The sequence below is a fragment of the Lycorma delicatula genome, chromosome 4 (assembly GCF_047948215.1).
Source record: "Lycorma delicatula isolate Av1 chromosome 4, ASM4794821v1, whole genome shotgun sequence".
In the NCBI taxonomy this organism is placed as follows: Eukaryota; Metazoa; Arthropoda; class Insecta; order Hemiptera; family Fulgoridae; genus Lycorma; species Lycorma delicatula.
In genome coordinates, this window is record NC_134458.1 from 90,864,158 (window position 1) to 90,884,409 (window position 20,252).

General features: G+C 25.7%; 1 protein-coding gene across 50 annotated transcripts in view; it reads left to right on the forward strand.

Moving 5' to 3' along the window:
- Positions 1–20,252, forward strand: part of bt (projectin protein bent) — a 432,362-nt gene that overhangs the window by 222,780 nt on the left and 189,330 nt on the right. For 47 of the 50 annotated variants that reach the window (XM_075363582.1, XM_075363597.1, XM_075363590.1 and 44 more), the window contains 2 exons: positions 4,500–4,682; positions 7,932–7,976. In XM_075363582.1, the coding sequence (XP_075219697.1) occupies positions 4,500–4,682; positions 7,932–7,976 (228 nt within the window). Of the gene's footprint in view, positions 1–4,499; positions 4,683–7,931; positions 7,977–8,622; positions 8,662–9,474; positions 9,514–20,252 lie in introns of all 50 variants that reach the window. The other 3 variants (XM_075363586.1, XM_075363587.1, XM_075363593.1) reach the window with 3 other exon arrangements.

Consider the following 20,252-nt stretch of genomic DNA (forward strand, 5'->3'; position numbering starts at 1 on the left):
GAAGATGTATTTCAGAAATATAATCTATAAGTTAAAATAAAGAAAATATATCATAAACATATGGATCTGAAAATGCTTTTTTGTAATTATGGTTACCAGATTTGTACTGCAAATATTTAAAAGAAATATTACATATTTTTCCATGTAACGTATAGGTAAACAAATTTGCTTCTTTAATTGTACTTGTAATTTGAAGTGAGGACTTTAAATAAAAGTTATCTGAATTACTATTTTACATTTCTATTTTCATAAAATTGAATAAATAACAGTATAAAAGTACACTCTTTTTAAATAAATAAACCTTTGTTTAACAGATTTTTAACAATGAAAAACAAAAGTTTTTTTCAAATAAAAAAGCGAAATTCTGTTTTTATTGAAAACTTATTTGATTCCACATTAAACTTTTATATTTATTTTTATCTGTACAATATATTCTTGAAGTATGCGAGCTTCTTAATAGGATAATCTGTATACATAAATTAAAGTTAATTCAAATCATCAGATATAATAAAGAAAAAGATATTACTTCATTATCAGTGATGACATGTCCGTATGTGTGCCACCATAATTAACTTTTAAAAATTTTATAACAAATGTATTTGAATATCTGCGTGATTATTAGATCTTGCTCTTTAATCGCCATGATTTAAAGCAAAAATTTTGAATGTTTCATTATTGATAAATAAAGCTTGTCTATATTTTAATATGTTAATTGTTTTTGTTATTACAAGAGCTGATGAGTCAGGTATTCCATGGAAAAGCACTTTGTGCTGCGGGTAACAGTACTTAATGCATTTGAAAAATTTTGGATTTTAAGGATTTATTTTTGTGAGTTATGTTTGTAGACTAGTAATAGAGTAAATGAAAAAGTACATATTTTTAATTTGTTTTCATTTTTGCCATATAATGAAACTGATAAAAAAATAAACAAAAACTTTTGAAAATTTATCATTTCAAAATTCTTTTCTGTCTTATTATATAGATAACTGGTACATTCAAAGTTAGTTATTAGATTAAAATATTTGAGAACTGCTTATTTATTGATATAAAAAAACAATGTGTGTACTGCTTAATTTCCTGCCATTAAAATTTATCTATAATTTATGTAGATATAAAAATATATAAGTGCAGAATCGTTCATAAGGAGTAGATTGCTATACACTTGTAATTTTTAATTAGAAAATTTGAATATTAAATTGTTAGATCAGTCAGGATCAGTAACATATCATGTTATGGATGATATGTTATATAGAAATATAATGATTTTATTAAAGCCAAATGAATTTAAAATGTGTTGGTGATAGTTCTAGTCATATTACTTCCTTCTGCACCTATGGATTTTAAATATGGCTGTTGTAATTTTTAATATTATTTGGATACTTATATTTGGGTTATCTATTTTCTTTAAAAGAATATTTGTTTTTAAATGATCTTGATAATAAAACAATTAAACAGTTTAGAAGTTATTTTAACAAAACTTCATTATCAATTTTTTTATTTGGTTTTTGTAAGTATTTAGTTTTTTTTTGTTATACTGGAATTAAAGTTATTCTATTTTTATGGCAGGAAAGTATGCATTTTATGTGAAAATTTACATATTTTTTTGTAAATTGTTAGTATTGAGTAGTATTTATTTCTTACCTTTATTTTTACTGCAGTGATTCCTAAGTATTTTTCATTTAAGTATATTGCATCATTCTATTTCTGCAGTAATCTATTTTTGAGCTAGCTACTGTCTTTTCTTGACTAACTGGATTCTTTATGAGGGATGATATTACTGAAAAAGTAAAACAATGATTAAGCTAAAAACTCATTTTTTGTCTTCTTTTAAACAAGTAGTTCCTTAATTGTGTGTTGTGAAATCAAGGGCACCACAGCCACTGAGATTAACCATTTAATGTTCTGTTGAAAGCATGTCATAATATTTTTTTACAGTTGTAGAAAGTGTGTGATGAAATCAAAATTTCTTTGTCCTCTGTTATTTAAAATTAAAAGTTTACCTCCTTTGTAGTCCTTTATTATTTTTTATATATACTTCTTTAATTGAAATTTTAACAAGCTAAACAACCCCTCTCCCTCTCTCTCTCTCTCTCTCTCTCTCTCTCTCTCTCTCTCTCTCTCTCTCTCTCTCTCTCTCTCTCTCTCTCTCTCTCTCTCTCTCTCTCTCTCTCTCTCTCTCTCTCTCTCTCTCTCTGTGCATGTGTGTGTGTGTGTGTGTATGTGTGTGTGTGTGTGTGTGTGTGTGTGTGTGTGTGTATGTGTGTGTGTGTGTGTGTGTGTGTGTGTGTGTGTGTGTGTGTGTGTGTGTGTGTGTGTGTGTGTGTGTGTGTGTGTGTGTGTGTGTGTGTGTGTGTGTATGTGTGTGTATGAGTGAGAGAATGAAATTTAAGTAGTAGGGGGATAAAATTTTATCTCTTCCTAAATTATTTTAATAGTCCACAGCTCTTTACTGATATCTGCAATAAAAATAGTCTTTCACCTATTTTGTAAGTTTGTTACTTCTGGTAAATAAAGCTGAAGAATCCCTTGCCCAGTAACTATTTAGTAAAGAAAGTATATTTTGTTATGGTTTTAGATATATATTTAAGGGTTATCTCCTATTGTTATATTTTTAAATTGAATATAAGGGGAGAGTTCATTTAGTTATATTCTCTAAAGAAAGTGAAGTTTGCCTTAGAAAAATTAATTAAGGCCTAAAGAACTACCTTCATACTATAAAAATATATTTTATAACAAGAACACAAATTAAAAGTTTAATTTTTACTTATTTAGGTTTAGTTAAACAAAATTATAAGTGACAGTCATTAACATATAACTATCATTTATTAAAAAAAAGATATGTTTTGGGAATCACTGTATTAATAGCTTAGATCTCGTGGCTTTGCTCACTGTCATTGTCTGCATAGTTTAATGTTATTTTGTATAGTTTTATTTGTAATTGGGCCTGTAGTAAATGCTATGCAGTTGTTAATGTTGCATTAGCTTATGGTTTAAATTAGAAAATTGAAAATTATTATTTAATGATTTTTTTTTTATAACTTATTTATTTTTTTATTTATATACTTATTTGTTTTATTATTACTATTTTATTTGATTATTACTGGATACATTTTTTACGATATACATTATTAAAAAGGAACTGTATGCCATATATTTATTAACTGAATGGTTTTTCTAATAAATATTATTAATATAAATGAAATATATTCTTAAAAGAATTTTTGATCGTTATCTATTTATTATTTTATAACTTTAAATAGAAATTAAAAAAAAAAATGTATATATGTATATTTCTTTAAATCCAATTCTGTAGTACAAGTGATATTTCATTTCTTATTAATTTTTGCTGCACTAGGAATACGGTATGTATGATGTTTCTTTTTTTTTAAATATGTTTTTTATCATTAATAAAGTAGGTTAAAACATAAATCTCATTTTCTTGAGCCTGTTTATTATTTTTTTTAAATTAAACATTGTTCAATTATGTTCATTCAAGTTTCATTTTTAGTAATCACAGGTGGTATCCTATATATTTAATACCCAAATAATGAATGCAAGGAGATACCTTATATGATTACCTTATGCATACAGCCTTATTATTTTTTAATGATTAATATGTTTTCAGAGGCAACACGTATGTACAACATAAAATAATTTATTTTATTTTACATAGAGCATATATAGCATATATATATATATATGTGTGTGTGCGTGTGTGTGTGTGTGTGTGTGTGTGTGTGTGTGTGTGTGTGTGTGTGTGTGTGTGTGTGTGTGTGTGTGTGTGTGTGTATGTGTGTGTTTCCTGGTTGTATGTGTAATTATTTAAAATTTATTTTTAAAAAGATATTTGTAATAAAATCTGTTATTTTTTACTATAAAGTTTCTAATTAATATCCTGAAGGTATCTGAAGAGAACAATACAGGTATTTTTTTTTTAAATATATAAACTTAAAGTATTTTCTGTTCTATATCCAAGAAAAATAATTAATTTTGTAACATATATTGGTTTGATATGTAATTTTTTTCATTGCATTTAAATAACTTATGTTGTAATTACTGTAGCAAAGTTGTTTCACTTGCATATGCAAATTGCATATTGTTTGTAATAATAATAAAGGTCAGTTATTAAAATGACATTAGAATACAGTTCTGTAAATTATTGTTTTACCAAGTAGTTCTTTATTTTTGTATTCTTGTGCATATATTTTGGTGAATTTGCATGATATTTGTTATTTACTTTTGCCTTGTGATATTTTATTTATCTGTTTAAATGTTTTTATGACTAGAAAGCTAGAGAACGTTATAATTTTTTTAAAGGAGATTTACTTTATACTCAGATATTTTTCAGAGTATGAAGAATCTTTTTCTGTTTGACTAATTAAGGTAAAAATATATTAATAATAATTTTATTAAAATATTTATCAAAATTTGATTGATTGTAATTAATTTTATTAAGAAACAGCTCTTGACCTGTGAATTTGATCCTGTACTGTTATCAGGCCAAAGTTCCAGAAATTAAAGCTCCTGAAGCACCCAAGATTGAAGTCATTAGAGAAAAGACTCCGACTGATAGCAGAAAGAGCTCTTTAGTCCCTGGATCTGGTCAGTCTAGTCGAAGAGGCTCATTGATTCCACCAGATGATGGGCGAGGTCGACGCCCAAGTTTAATCATCAGTGATGAGGTAAAACTGATGATTTATATCGCCTGTAGGGCTGTAATTTTGTTATACATAATCTGTGGGTAGTGTAGATAATAGTATATTTTATTTAATTTGGTTTAAAATAAAACAATTTTTTTGCAGTTGTTTTTATTCACTTCTAAATAACAAATTAAATATATACTTTAGATGCTGGTAATATTTTTAGTGACTTTAAGATTTTTATAATGTGTTATGTCAATAGTTAAAATAGTTTATGTATGAATAATATATTATTTTTGTATTTCTTTTTTAAAATGTTAATTGTTTAGTTAGTAATATGCTTTTTTTGATTTTTTTTTTTAATTTAAAAAAATGTTGTAAATACATTTTATACATACACTAATATATATATATATATATATATATATATATATATGTATATATATATTTATTTATTTATATAAAGTAGGTCACATTTTACATATATTTATGAATACATATTTATATGCGGGTTGAGTTCAGTTCTATAGTTAATAATATCCATATTTTATAAAATTTTAATATAAAATATACATTTACACACTATTTTCTAACTTTATATACTTGGTGTCCTATACTGTCATTACACTCAATGCAATGCTTTAGGTATTTTAATTATGTATTATTTAATAATACAGTAATTTTAGTTTGTAATGTTGGCAGTAATAATCATGTCATATTTTGAAATTAAGTTGGCAATGCATTATTTTTGAAGAGATATTTTCGTTGTATATTAAAAGGACAAACTAAACTTTGACAATGGTAGCACCTAGTGGCATGACCTTATTTTACTGAATTTCTACAAAAACCTATGAAATTTTCACTATATTCATTTACTGGTGCTATTGAATGTAAACTGTCAGTCATAATGATGCAGATTAAATGCAAGTTGGCATTTAAAGATTAGATTATAAATTATGAGAAAGAATTTTTTTACGTTTTTTCAAATCTAAGATTAAGAAAATAATAACTGCTCATTGGAAAAAGTTAATATTTTGTTAAATGACTACACCAAAAAATAATGTTAAAATATCCTTTAGGCTACATTTTTTTTTTTAATATTAAGAAAAAACATGTTACTACTGAATATTAGTAAACTGCACCATGTTGCCTCAGGTGTTCAGGTTTTGTTTAAAGTTAATTTAATTTTCTAACCAAGCTTAATTTAAATCAAGCTTTGGTTTTAGGATAATCAGTATCTATTATGAGCATGGTGTAAATGATGTTGGAGAAAAAAAATGACAGATATAGATGGACCAAGAGGTCATCATGGTCTGTCTAATACTGTCCCACGATCTACAGATTTCCTCATAAAATAAAAACTTTGGCAAGATCATTTTGGAAGTACTACACCCTATCAAAAACTGATATGAAAGAAAATAAAGAAATTATGTTTATGTAGTCATATAGTTTATCAATTAGGAGTTCATCTATGAATTATAGATTTCTGTTTATTTCATTCTCCGATAATGTAAAGTAAAAAAATTGTTCCCTACAATCGATTCATGATTTAACTGGACATGATTTTTATAGATACAGCTGACTATGATATTTCTTAATCATACAAAGAAGCTTAATCTCTTCTAGAGAACTAATTATGAGGAAGAAATTATTTATTTTTATATAAATTTCTACAACTGTATTTACTGGTACATAAGCAATTTCACCATTGTGGTGGAAACTTAACTTAAACATGTTTTATATGTGTGAGAAGGCCTGTATATCTTTGGAGGTAATGGGTCCCCTGCTTTTTTGATGTTAAAATGATTTTAATTACTTAGACATGTTAAATAATTATATAATTTTAGGGGTTTACAAACTTCTGATTTTTTTTTTTAATTAATGAAATTTTTGTACAAGATGCCTCATCTGTGCTCCTACAATATACATTCAGATTCTATCAGTGCAGTTTTACCTAGTTAAATAATCGATAGAAGAGAAGCTGTGGAAGAGCTCCTGCATCACCTGATCTTACCTTATGTTCTTTTTCTGGGAATGAAAGTAATAAATACTGTCTATGCTATTAAACCGAACTTACACTTTGAAGATAACTGAAGCCTAATGTAAAGAGTCTTATTTAGATGGTAATAAATAGTATTCCACAAAATAAAAATTTCAAGCATAAGTGAATAGTGGGAGATAAATTTTGAATGCAGAATTAGTGAGGACTAGTAACAGTCTTTGCTTTGTTAATTTTTTTTTTATGACTGCACTGAGTACATGAAAATAAGTGTAATAACTTATGGGACACCCAGTATTCATTTATGTTTTTTTTTTTTTTTTATCTGAAATGTTACGCTTTCAAAATGATCTCATTTTGAATGTAATAAAAATATACTATTTACAAATTTAAAATTTCATTCCTTACTATAATTCTAATCAATGTAAATTTTTTTTATATTTAATTAATTCACGTACTTTTGTGAACATAAAAAATTAACGCATCTATTTACACACTTGTTTCAAAATTCACATTGATTAAAAAAACTCACATTTCCCACATTTATGTTATGAATATTTTTAAATTTTTAATTCAGCAAAACATATTTAGATTTAATTAATTTTTTATTGCTATTTATATATTACTTTTTTAACACTGTATTATAACTAGTAATTAAATTAGTAGATTGCTATTGTTTTTGTCTTTTGATAATGTGCTTTATTTATTGTCTTTCCTCTATAGATATATCCCATCTCAGTTGTATAATTTCTTGTTTATTTATTTATTTACTTTTTTTAACAAAATTTTGTACATTTTTCCTGTTGTCTGAAAAATATGTCAGATATATTTTTTAGAAACTAAATTTATCAAATTCAAGTATTATAATTTTATGAATTTTTTTCAGTTTGTACTATTGTTTAGTGTAGTTTAGTTCCTTTATTTTTTCCTAATTAGTCGATTAGTTACTTTCATTTCATTCCTTGATAGTTAATTAGCTACGTTAATTTCATTAGTTTTCTTAGTTAGCTAATCGATTAGTTATATTAACTAATGAAATGGATTAGTTAAATTTATGTTTAATTTTATTGATTTCTTTATTCAATGATTATTTATTACGTTTATCAACTTTAGAGATATATTTTAGTTTTAGTTCTAATTTTAGACAGTGTACAAGCACATCAGTACACCATTTTTTAGATTGTTTTAGATTATAATTTATTCTTTATTTATATCATTACAAGGGTGTTTCGTGTGGTCAACATATTGATTAATTTGTCTTTACTTAATTGCAATGAATTCTATATTTTTAGGAGCGTAGGCAGTTACGCCCTGGAGAAATCGTAGAAGAGAAAAGGGTGAGATATTGAACTAGTCTCTCTCTATGCCTCTCATAGCCTCATCTCGCCTCGATCTGCCTCTGCCTCATGCAATTTATTTATTCATTATCTATTTGTCAATGAACCAAGTTCAAAATAAAAACAAATTTAATCATTAATATTATTCTATCATTTGTGACGTCGGTTCTTAATAATTTTTTACTTAATATTTTCACTTTATTATTCTTATCGCACGCTGAGATTAATATTTAATTATTTTAATAAATAATAATTATTATTTTTCAGTTTCAGTAACCATATATCGTACAGTAATTGTGTTGTCCTAAGTTCTACCTATCCATCAGTCCAATGAGTCAGTGATGAGGGTATTGTCATGTATTGTTTTTGTGCCCCTGTGTTATTCCTTACCACAGCTCTTCATCAGTTACGTGCTATGCCGGTAGGAGTCGTCCTGTGTCCATCTGTCAACCTGCGTCTGCCATCTGTGTTGTTTTTGGTGTTCTCGTTATTGTTTTTTTCCTCTCCTGCAGCTCATCTGCTCTGCAGCTAGCCGCTACGAGTCGCTCGCTCACTCATCTTTATGTATCATCGTATCTTCGTGTTCATCTCATGTTTTACGCTTTTGCTCTTGTTAATTTGCTTTTCTCAATTTATTTTTCTACAGGTTGGAAAATTGCGGCCCGGTGAGGTTTTAGATCCCAAGGTGAGATTTGTGTTGTAAACACAAAGCTGACCTTCTTCTTTGGCATTCCTTTTTCTATTTCTGTATGCACTAATCGTTGCACTGTTGGTTCTGTACAAAATAACTTCTTATATATATATATATATATATATATATATATATATATAAATTTACAGAGAACAAATGTATTCTTATATCCTAAAATATCACTCAATTAATATTTTAATGATGTTTGTGGATTTTAGAATTATTTTTGCTTCTTTTGTATTTTATAAATATTTAATGCGGTATACAGTTCAGTAAAAATATACTGAGACGTATTTGCGATCATACTACTGATAATAATATTACAGTTTGTGTTTAATGAATAACAAAAAGTATTTTCCTTCATTTGATTTTTTGAAAATATTAATTTTTTATGCTTACTGATGATTTATCTTTTATTATTTTTTATTGTTGTTATTAATTATAATATTAGCATTACTAGTGTTATTATTATTTGTATCATGCATAATTTTGTTCAGGAGTACAGTGCGTTAATAAAGTAAATCGCTGCAAGACATTCAAGCAGATATTTATAAGCATTTTTAAAATAGGATTTGCATTGAACTTTAACATATACCTACGCACACTCGTGTGGATAATAACTAATGCCTACAGGATGCCAAAGAAAAGAAGAACCAGTCTGTTGCTTGTTTCCTACTGCTTTTTCCTGTCTTATTCATTTCTTTTGTGATTGTTATGCACTTCTGTTACCTATTTTCTTTTGATTATCCTGAATTTATTCTTATTTCATTTTTTCATTGTTATGCTTTTCTTTTCTTAACTTAACAGAAAAGAGGACGTCTGGGCGAAAAGGAACCGGCTAAACAGGTTAGATAGGAGAAAATTCCCTCTCATAATGTATGTTATATGTACATAACGTATAATGTTTGTTGACATCAAAAAATTATTTTATAAAAATGTAGTTTTGTTATTGAAAAAGCCTGATGCCTGATTGATGTTACGAAAAATTATTAATTTTTCATTACGAGGGAATCGAGCTAATGTTAAAACCAATATTTCACCTCTGACTGAAACTTCATATCAGTATATATGTATTTTTACGGAATTAAAGTTTAATTTTTCTTAAAAGATTTTTGATATCATGTATCGCTATTGTTATTATTTTTAATAGTAATATTCATTGCATTGTTCGATTCCCATTATTTTGAAATACATTAGTGATTTTTTTTTTTTTTAATAATAAATTTGATTAGTTATTAAATTATTAAAATATTGACTTGCATATTGCGGTACATCTGTTTAATTTTGTGTTGGGTGTAAACGTAGAATTTTTGTTAATAATCAGGCTCATTATAAGTAGATTTTGCATCTTGGCATTTTGGAGGATGTTTGTCATATGAAAGGTAGTTAAGTTTTATTTACAGATACATTAAAAAAAAATTGCACAAGATAAGACATTGTATACGCACAAATCTTCATTTGCATCTTATTCATTACATTTTCATGTTTGTATACACATGCGTACAACTTTAAATGTTATCAAAATTTTTTGTGTAATAGTTCTCTGTTTCAAATTGAACATGAAAATGTATGCTAGTTGACCAGATGAAGTGTTTGTCCAAATTCGGTAATCAAATGATTACTGTTTTTTTGTTTCAAAAAATACCTGTCTATGCCATATGTAAATAGCAGTACTTTTGCATAATAATTACTTTTTTGGCATTTACCTATCTTGTAAAATTTTAAAGCAGAATTTCTGAAACTATGGCTTAGTACTTTCATAAGATTTTATTATTATTTATTTATATATAATAGTGTATTCTAGCACTTGCAAACAATTTTCACAAAACTATTAAAAATAATTTTTTATTTATATTTCTTAAAAAAATATTTTATTACAAAATTGATTTCTGAATGGTTCATGCAAGTTAAATCTGTAAAGAATGCTAAACTTGTACACATATTTTAAGTACTTGCAGACAAGTCTTACAAAATTATTTTAAAATAGATAATTTTTCATTAAGTATTTCACATTGAAAGTACTTATTGAAAGTTAATTGTATTAAGTGCTATAAGATAGTTTCACTGTCAGTAGAATTTTCATCATTTATTCCTATCCTTAGAAGATGAATGATAGAATTCATAAATTTCTAATGCACCCTACACATTAGATTAATAGCATAGTCATTGTTACAATATTTCATCTTTTATTGATACATGTTGCAAAATTCAAGAGTCTCTGTCTGTTACCTTAAAATTCAAGAAACACAGAACAAATTTAATGTAGGTTTTCATCACTAGAAATTTCTCAAAGAATGTTAAGGTGTACAAAAATGTAAGTAAATGGTATAACAGTTAATGTTGTTTCTGTTTGAAATATTAAATTGGGATATTTTTAAATTGATTCCCTGACCCTAAAAACATAGAAACAAAATGTAACCAAAGATAAATTTTATAATATCTATCTCAGACTTTTTTTAAAAACCTATTTTGGTGTGATGACATACTATTGTATTCACACACCAGGCTGATGTTTAAGAAAAGGCTATACTGTACCATATAGGATATTACTTAGTCTCAAAGGAGTTAGTAATTAATTTACTCATGCGATGAGTCGGCTGCACTATATGTCATTTATTGTGAAATTATTGTCTTCATGATATGTTTTCAATTTTCTTCTGATTAATTATCTAATTTATCAGCAATTCCTGTTAACTTTGAGAAATATTGGAAAGAGAAAATATTTATCGAAATATTAGGAAAATGTGACTTAATGCATTTCACTCAATAATGAACTCGCAAAACTCTTTCTATTATACACATCATATTCATTGTTTTTCTTGTGTAATATTACAGTGCTACTTTATATTTAGTTTAATATCGATATTTCTTGTTCCAAAAAATAATAATAAATCCTTAACATGAAACAACTAAACCCAATATTTGAACTACTGGCATTAAATTAACTATACTACATATTATTGTTCTGTTAGACCCATACTTTTACATATAAGAGTAGATCTAACAAAGCTGGGTAAATACTTTGCTGATCAACTAGTACACATTTTAAAATACTTTTCTAAGTAAAAATTGCTCCTCTTTCATTATGTTTTTGTTTTAGAATTTTATGTATGAGTATAATACCTTTTATATTTGTTTATGATGTTAGATTTTTTTTTAATTCACTGTAAAAAGTAGTTTTTTCTTTTTAATTACTATACATGTAATATTAATAAATCTAATTTTAGACATTCAAAACTAATTCATTTGCATTATGTTAACGATACATATAACATAATGTTCAAATACGTAGTGTAGTCAATTTTTTTTAGTAACACTGAAAAAAGACAATGTACATTATTTTTTTATTAATACAAGTTAATTCTATGTATCATATTAATTAATTTATTACTTTTTTATGTAACAATATTATATTATATATCAATTTTTGTTTTAATATGACAGACAATTTTATTATAATGTACTTATTATATAGCAAACAATATTTAATTAATACTGCTCGGTTAAAATATCTACAACATTGTGCATGCCACACACTATATAGTCATAGTTTCTCTTACGTTTTTTCTATCTATTTTATGAATTTTTATGATATTAGTTGCATTCAGAATTATTGTTGTTAGCTTGCAAATCAGTTTTTAATGAAAAATACTAAAGTTGATTTCTTAATCTTAATTTCATTATTTCTTAATTTATTTTTATAAATATCACAAAATAGAATCATCAACTAACTTTCAAATTAGTTTGATCTGTAATTTAATTATTGGTAAATTAATGATATATTTCGAGAAAACTGCCTTCATTAAATTTTCTCTGAATGTTTATTTAACAATTTTTTTTTCATATTTGTTTATCTGACAAGGGTACTTTGTAGTTTTTGAGTACTTTAACAAATAGCAGACCATACACAATTCTTTAGAGAAGTCATAAAAGACAAAAAAAAACTGTATTGACCTAATTTGATGTTTTTTTATCTTTTTCTTTTCTTATAAACCATGGTTCTCTAAATATGTTTATGAGTTTTGGATATAGAAATAAAATATTATTGGAAGACTGTTTAAGAATAATATAGTATTAGAATTTATAATGGTACTTATGACTTTTCAAATATGATTCTGAAAACTTTGTTAGATCTATCATTAAAAAAAAGCATTGCATCTAAGTGTTCCTTTTAATCCAGAATTCGCTGGGTTTACCACTGTCTAAAACTTTTGAGAATTCTCATACTTGGTTGATGTAAATAAGTATAAATTAATTAATATGTATCTGTGCAAGTCTGATGTTTCAGTTATTCAATATCACTCTGGGAATTCTAGAACGTAAACATCATTAATATAATGAAGTTCATTAAATTTATGCATAAAGAGATATTTATAGTTGAGATAACTGATAGGTATTCCACTATTGAACATTACATCCTTAAACTGGTACATTTGGATTTCATTAAAACCTCTGAAGTGACACTTATATTGATCTGACAAAAAAAGGAACTGAACAGCTTAACCTAGAGATTTTTAATTTGATATTCAAATACAATTATTTGACATACAGAAAATATTATTTATAAAAACTTTCATATTTAAAAAAAATGTATGCTAAATGCTAATTTAAATTTTTTTGAAAATATTTACAAAACTTTAAAATGGGTAGGGTTGATTCACAATTCTCTCAGGTGGGTATGTAGATTGGCAGCTTGAAATACCATTAGGTGAGCTAAATCTTGTACTGTGGTCCACGGTGACCCATAAATTTGTATCAGGTGGATATAATTTATTACTTCATTTTATCTTTCTTGTAGCTCTACTTATAATTTATGACAATTCTTCTTACATTTTCACTCTGCAGCCTACTGAAATGACAGCTGGTGTAGAATTTGTCATCCGCTCAGTTTTTGTACTACCTGAGAATGGGCATGATTAAATCAATGGTAGCCAGGTGATTGTACTGATACAATCATGATTAAGCAGATAATATACTACTTGGTATAACCCACAGAGTTACGTAGAGGTTCATTTTTCATTCATCTGCTGTACTGTTGTTGCACAAAAAGTGAAACTCACAAGTATCCATTATCTTGTTATATTAAATGGAAGATTTTAATTTATTATAAATATATCACCTATACAGATATTATCGTACCTACCCTACAGTTATAAAATTAATGTAGAATTTTTTATATGGCCATAGTTTACATGAAATAAATTATGTATTCCTTCATTCTCTGTATCATCCAGCTAAGAGTTCATACTATTTCTTCTTATTACTGCTAACAGTCGTATCAGAAGAATTTTTGATAGAAAAAATAAGCGCTAGACATTTTTTATTTTACATTTTGGGCTGTAATGTCTAATATAAGAGGTAAGAGGATTTTTACTTCACAAGACGTCTTTATAAAGTTCACTACTCTGTGAATTACAAATCAGTGTATGATCCCTTATACATTACAGTAACACAATATATTGGCCTTTGCTCTGTGACCTTTTACACTTTGAATTTTGTTTCATAAAAAAAGCAAATGTTTTTAATGTTGCGTGAATTGTGAATCAGTTTTTTATTTTTCTTGTAAAAAATTCAACGTATTCGGTTGAATTCATTAATTAGATCCTTGTTTAGTTAAGTTTACATGTTACTATTAAAAGTGTAAAATCTGTGATTTTATAGAATAATGCAAATATTGTTTTATACAAAATATAGTTTTCAATATTTTAACTTTTACTAACTTTTCAAATCGACAATTAAAGAAAACCTGTTTGTTTGTATATATATATATATATTCTGCAATAACTTGAGTAAACATGTGAAAGTTCTAATAAAATTTTTGTATGTTATTGACCAACATTTTGAATAAGATGTAATTTGCTTCACTTGATCTGACCAGTTGACCAGTAAATCTTTAAAAATTCTCACCTGGCTCTCAATACGTCCAGATGGATGTATTGTAAAATAATATTGGTTTTGGTTCAAAACCAATAGGTAAAGCAGTTTAGGGCCCTGTAATTAGGTGAAGAAGAATTTTTTTTCTTTTGGTCGATGATTAATTTACTTAGTTGATTATTAATTCACATAGCTTAAAGGTTGTGTCTGAGAATACAGTATGGAAAATTTGTGGTGTATGAAAGATATCATGCCTGACCAGAATTCAAACCTCAGACTTTGAAAATCAAAGGCCAATACTTCTTAGTATTTAATGGGTGGAATCGGTTATTTCATGGAAAAAGTTTATATTTATGGAAAAGGTAGGATTACACAGTTTGATAGTAACATGTATCCTTTTTTTTAATAAAAAAAAGAAGTGATTTGTGAGCTAACAATGAAGTTTGTGAATTAACTAAATCATGTTATTTTATTTATATAACTATGTCTTTTTTTTGTAGGAATTTTTAATAAGTTTTTACCTGGAATTTCGTGAGATTTTTTATTGTAGTAGATTTTAAATATATTCAAATTTTTTTATAGATGTTTGCTTGAGTACTTCTATTGTATAAAGTGTGATATAGTTTTTTCAAGCCCATACAGAAAGAGGTAGCCAAATATCTTCTTTTCTTTAAATCTGTTACAATTTTCTTTTTTTCTTTTATTTTCTTTTATTTTACTTTATTTTATTCTATTCTTTATTCTATACTTTTATTTTCTTTCACCCTTTATCATTTCCCTGTAGCAATATATGTTTGCTTCCTTTATTTGTATTTTATATTTCATTTTATATACCATTCCTTTGTTGCCAATTGTGTATGTTTCTATTTATGTTTATGTCATTGTCATTGTTTTACTGTTTTTTTGGTTTTTTTTGTAATTATTGAAAACATAGATGCATGTAAGCAATCTTTTATTAGTTTTGTTAACTAAAATTTTAGTATTTGTGGTTTTTTAACAAAATATTTTACTGGTGTGACTAACATTCATTTGTACTTATGTAATTTTTAGAAATATTTTTTATTATGTGGTCCTAAAGTCTTGTATATATTTTTTTTTTATTCTGTTTATTATTTTTTTTATTTATATTAAACAAAACTTAAATTTTAAAAATGATTTTTTAAATTATTATTATGTATAATCTTTACCGTTGTTTATTTTAGGCAACAATAGATCAGATATTTTTGTAAATTACATTAACCAAAACATACTGAATGAATAAAATCTGACCTCTTAAAACCCCAGGAAAACCAATAGCATTTATTATATTACTTTTGATTTTCAATAATGGTGTCAATAATTAAATTCTCTTGTTCTATATTAGCTAGAAATAACAATGGTTATAAACATGAGTGTTTATGAAACAACACATAAAAAATCACAAACCAACTGTTATAATATATCTTTTTTACAGCTTTAAAGTATAACCCTTATAAACTAGCAAAATAATAATGAATCATTCTGTAATAACATGGCTAGATATGAATGTTCATTATTTTATAATCTGTTTTACTGGTACTGTAATAACATGTTTAGAATTAGATTACAATAATATGGATTATATTCAGCACACTGCTGACATGACGCATTAATTCAAAATACTATAAAAACATGTCCAGGATAGTATTCTTGACAAACAGTGTCGCTCCATTTGGTACATTCAGTTTATTATTTCAGAACTCTTACAAAAAAACCTGATCATTGGATGTTTGTGATTGACTGGCTGATAGTTTGGTATTAATAAATATACCATACAGCTATGTACACAAAAATATATTGGAACATAATTGAAGTCACAATCAGCTGTTATAAAATCTCTTGGTAACATTAAACAGTAGTTTTAGGGCAAGTTTTATTGGGATTTGGGCAATTATTCTTGCTGTAAAAACCATTTAAATAATAATGATTATTTCATTTAATCGATTGATTATAAAATGTATACTAAAAATAATTTAGCTGTTAAATTATTTACTATTTATAGTATATGATGTAGAATGATTCTAATATAAAACAAACTTTTAGAAATTTGTTATATTTTTTATAAAGTAGTAATTTTTGTTTGCATTTTGTCAGATTTTTTTTCTGATATAAAAAGTCATTAAATTATAAAAATTTTATTTTATTTTTTATTTTTTTAATATTTTAGACTGATGGACCACTGTAGTTGTAATATTTTTCTATGTTTAGTTAAGGATGGGACTGAATTCCTGTTTAGCAAACACAGTGTTAACAATTAGTGAAAATTTGGAGTCAAATTAGAAACATTAAAATATTTGATTCCATTTTAGTTTTTAATTTTTATATTATTTTGTCAATTCATTAATGTGCATTAGTATTTTCAACTAAGACTATATCTACTTTTTTGTTGTGATTAGATAATAGATTAGAACAGTTAGTTATTTATAACCATTAAAGAGTGCCTGTTTAGTTTTATAACATTAGTGAAAAAAAATTAGAAAACTTCTTTATTTTTTATTTTTTAAATAGGATAGATACATACTCTTATTCTCTTAAAGAGAATACCGTTTTATAAATGCTAGATTATTTTATACATAAATTATTTTTTTTAGAGACTGGCTTCATTTATACTTTTATTTAGTTAGAATTTAATCCCCAAAATTTTTCATTTTCCCTTTTTTATTAGATTCTTATTAATGTTATTACTTTAACCTTTACTTTCATTTTTTTTAGTTTTAAATATACCACTAAAACTAATGGTAGATGTTTACTTTTTTTTTTTATTTATTTACTGTACAAGATCAGTAATAAGAAGTATTATAATTCTGACTGTTAAGCATGTTAAATTCATTCACTCAAATTTTGTTTGATTACACAAACATCTTCTGGTCTTTAATGCTGTTTGTTATTATCATTATTCATCAAGTATATACATATATAAATAGACAATTAAATACATAAATAATCATGTACAATTCATAATGAATTGTTTATTTTTTTCTCTATATTTACTTTAAAATCTTAGTACAGATTAGCTGAATACTGTTTTGTTTCTAGTAAGGTGATAAATGATTCTAAGAATTACAGATCTCATTCATAGTCTGGATTCCACTAAATGACCACCTATGTCAATGAATAGGTTTTTTGATAAGCAGGAGTCCTGATTTTACCCTGTAGGTCAGCTGCTAGAGATGTGTTTCCTGTAAAGGGAACAGAGTGCTTAGTCGGCTCTACCTGCACAAGTGTCACAACCCTATTCATTGAAGAAGCAGCTGCCTTGCTGGATGTTAGAAATTGCCAGCATGACACCACTGATGGAACCAGGGTGGTTCCATCCTAGAAAGAAGAAATAAAAGATAAAAAGAGGAAGGGGAAAATCAGCTCACAGAAGGACTGTCTTTGATCGTTTTACTATCTTGCTTAGGATCTGACTGGACAAAATTCTTTTTTGTTTGACCTTTTATTAAATTAAATATTAAAAACAAAAAAATAATTATTTGCATATGTGTATAAACTGTAATATAACATTCTTCTTAAAAATTCCTTGCACTCCTTGGAGTACAGGAGAATCTTCATGTTCTACATAGGGTAGAATTGTTACCCCAATGACTAGAGTTTTAGTAAATTTCACTCATCAATCTAAATCGCTGAAGTTTAACAATGAATAAATTTCACCTTTACGTTAACAATTGCTAGTAACCGTCATAAAGTAGCGAATGAATTTGGCTGATTCTATTGTTTTAATTTTCTAGTAGTTATTTGGTTATATCAGTGGTTCTCAATCTGTGGCAAAAATCCACTTAAAGGGAGTAGAGTATGCTCATGTGGAGCTCTGATATTTGAATTCAGTTAACTTTTGTTACTGGAATTGTTTTTAACAGAAAAATTGCTTTTAATTCTTTTAAATAATATTTTAAGATAAAATCTTGTAAATCAGTTTGAGGTAGTGATTGAATGAAATTTTATTTAATTTCTACTATTCAACTTCTTGAATTATATATTTATATTTATCATATTATAATTTAGCTAACAAGAAAGTAAAATTTAAAGAGTATTAAATATAAAAATTAAAATCTAGTTTTATAAGTAAATATTTCAAGGGTAGATTTTTATCCTATAAATTCATTGCTCTTTCATGGTATTACAATATTGATTTATTATCCTTTGTATGTTAAGTTCAATAATTCTGTTTTTGTAAAAAAAAAAGCCTACAATTACTTAATTGATCATTTATTATTTGTTTGTAACAGTTTAATTTTATTAATCATTGAAAAACAGTTGATAAAAATACTTTTTTTCTGTATCTTAGTTTTACAAAGTAATTAAATTATCTATAACGTTAAAAAAACTTTTAACCTTTTATAGTATCAAAAACAAAGGTCTTTATTGTGTTTGAAAACTGCTGGATATTGTATATACTTATGTTTGATGATTTAAACATGGCATGATAAACCAGAAAACAATCAAGTTTCTTTATTATTATATACTGCTTGGAACGTATATAGTTATTTAAATATGAATTTTATTTTCTTATCTTTTACATTTTCAATATTCTCGTACTGAAATCTTTATTCTGTTTACAGTCAATGTCAGTTTTTTTCCATTAACATTATAAATATTACATTTAAATTGAAATTTAATTCACTTCTGTTAAATAATTGTATAAACTAAAATAACTCTTATAAAGATATGTTTGGTAGTGATTATTATTCAATGGTTTACAGGTATTTTCATCTAGAGTTTGTCTTGTCATTGTAATAAAAAATTTAAATGGTCAAAGATATTTATTTATTACTGCCCTCTATATTGAATATCAATAGATGAATTTGAAAATTTTGATTTTAATTTTTCTTAGATGAGAAAAAAAGATTTTACTTCTTTTTGTATTTTTCCTGAAATTATACTATAATAATTTTTCCTGTTACTCTATCATTTTTATTCTTTTGTTTTTTCTATGAGTAATTCCTTACTGAGTTGCCTATTTAACTTTTTTTTTGTACATTAAAGAAGTATCTTTTTTGATGACAAATAAAAAATGAAAATTATGCAGGAATTTTAATAATTATCCAAAACTGTAAATTGGTTGCAGATGAATGCTGCTTTCACTTTAAATTTGATATCAATCATATCTTTTTAGAACTTATGACGTTGTTTAATTACCTTATCTTGAATATTTCATTGGAAAGATGTCAATTAATCACTTTTACATTTATAGATATCTCTTCCAATGTGATCTAGATCGTTATATATAAATTAACACTGAGAATGCCAGCAATTAATTAGTGTATATATTTTTTAGTCCTTTATTTATTTATTAATGTTTATCTTATTAGTTTATAGTATTTTTTAGATTATATATAGACTGAAAAATGACATGTTGATCAAGAACAATAAGTTTATCCAAAATAATAGAAGCATCCTTCTTTGATTAACAGTTTTACAAAAAAGTTGCTTTGTTACTCAGTTTTCAAATATGGATAGTATTATTAAAAATAAACCTAAGAAAAATGCAAAGCTGTTGTTTTCACATGTAAGAATAATCTTTTTTTTGGAAAATAATTATTTCGTAAAAATGTTAATTGCCAAATTTGAATTTATCAATAACTGTTCATCCAGCTTTGATATAATTTTAATATACTTCTTTGAAATACTGAATTTTTAGCACATGAAGGTAGTTTTAACACTGAAAAAAATCACTTTTCTGTTTGAAGTGC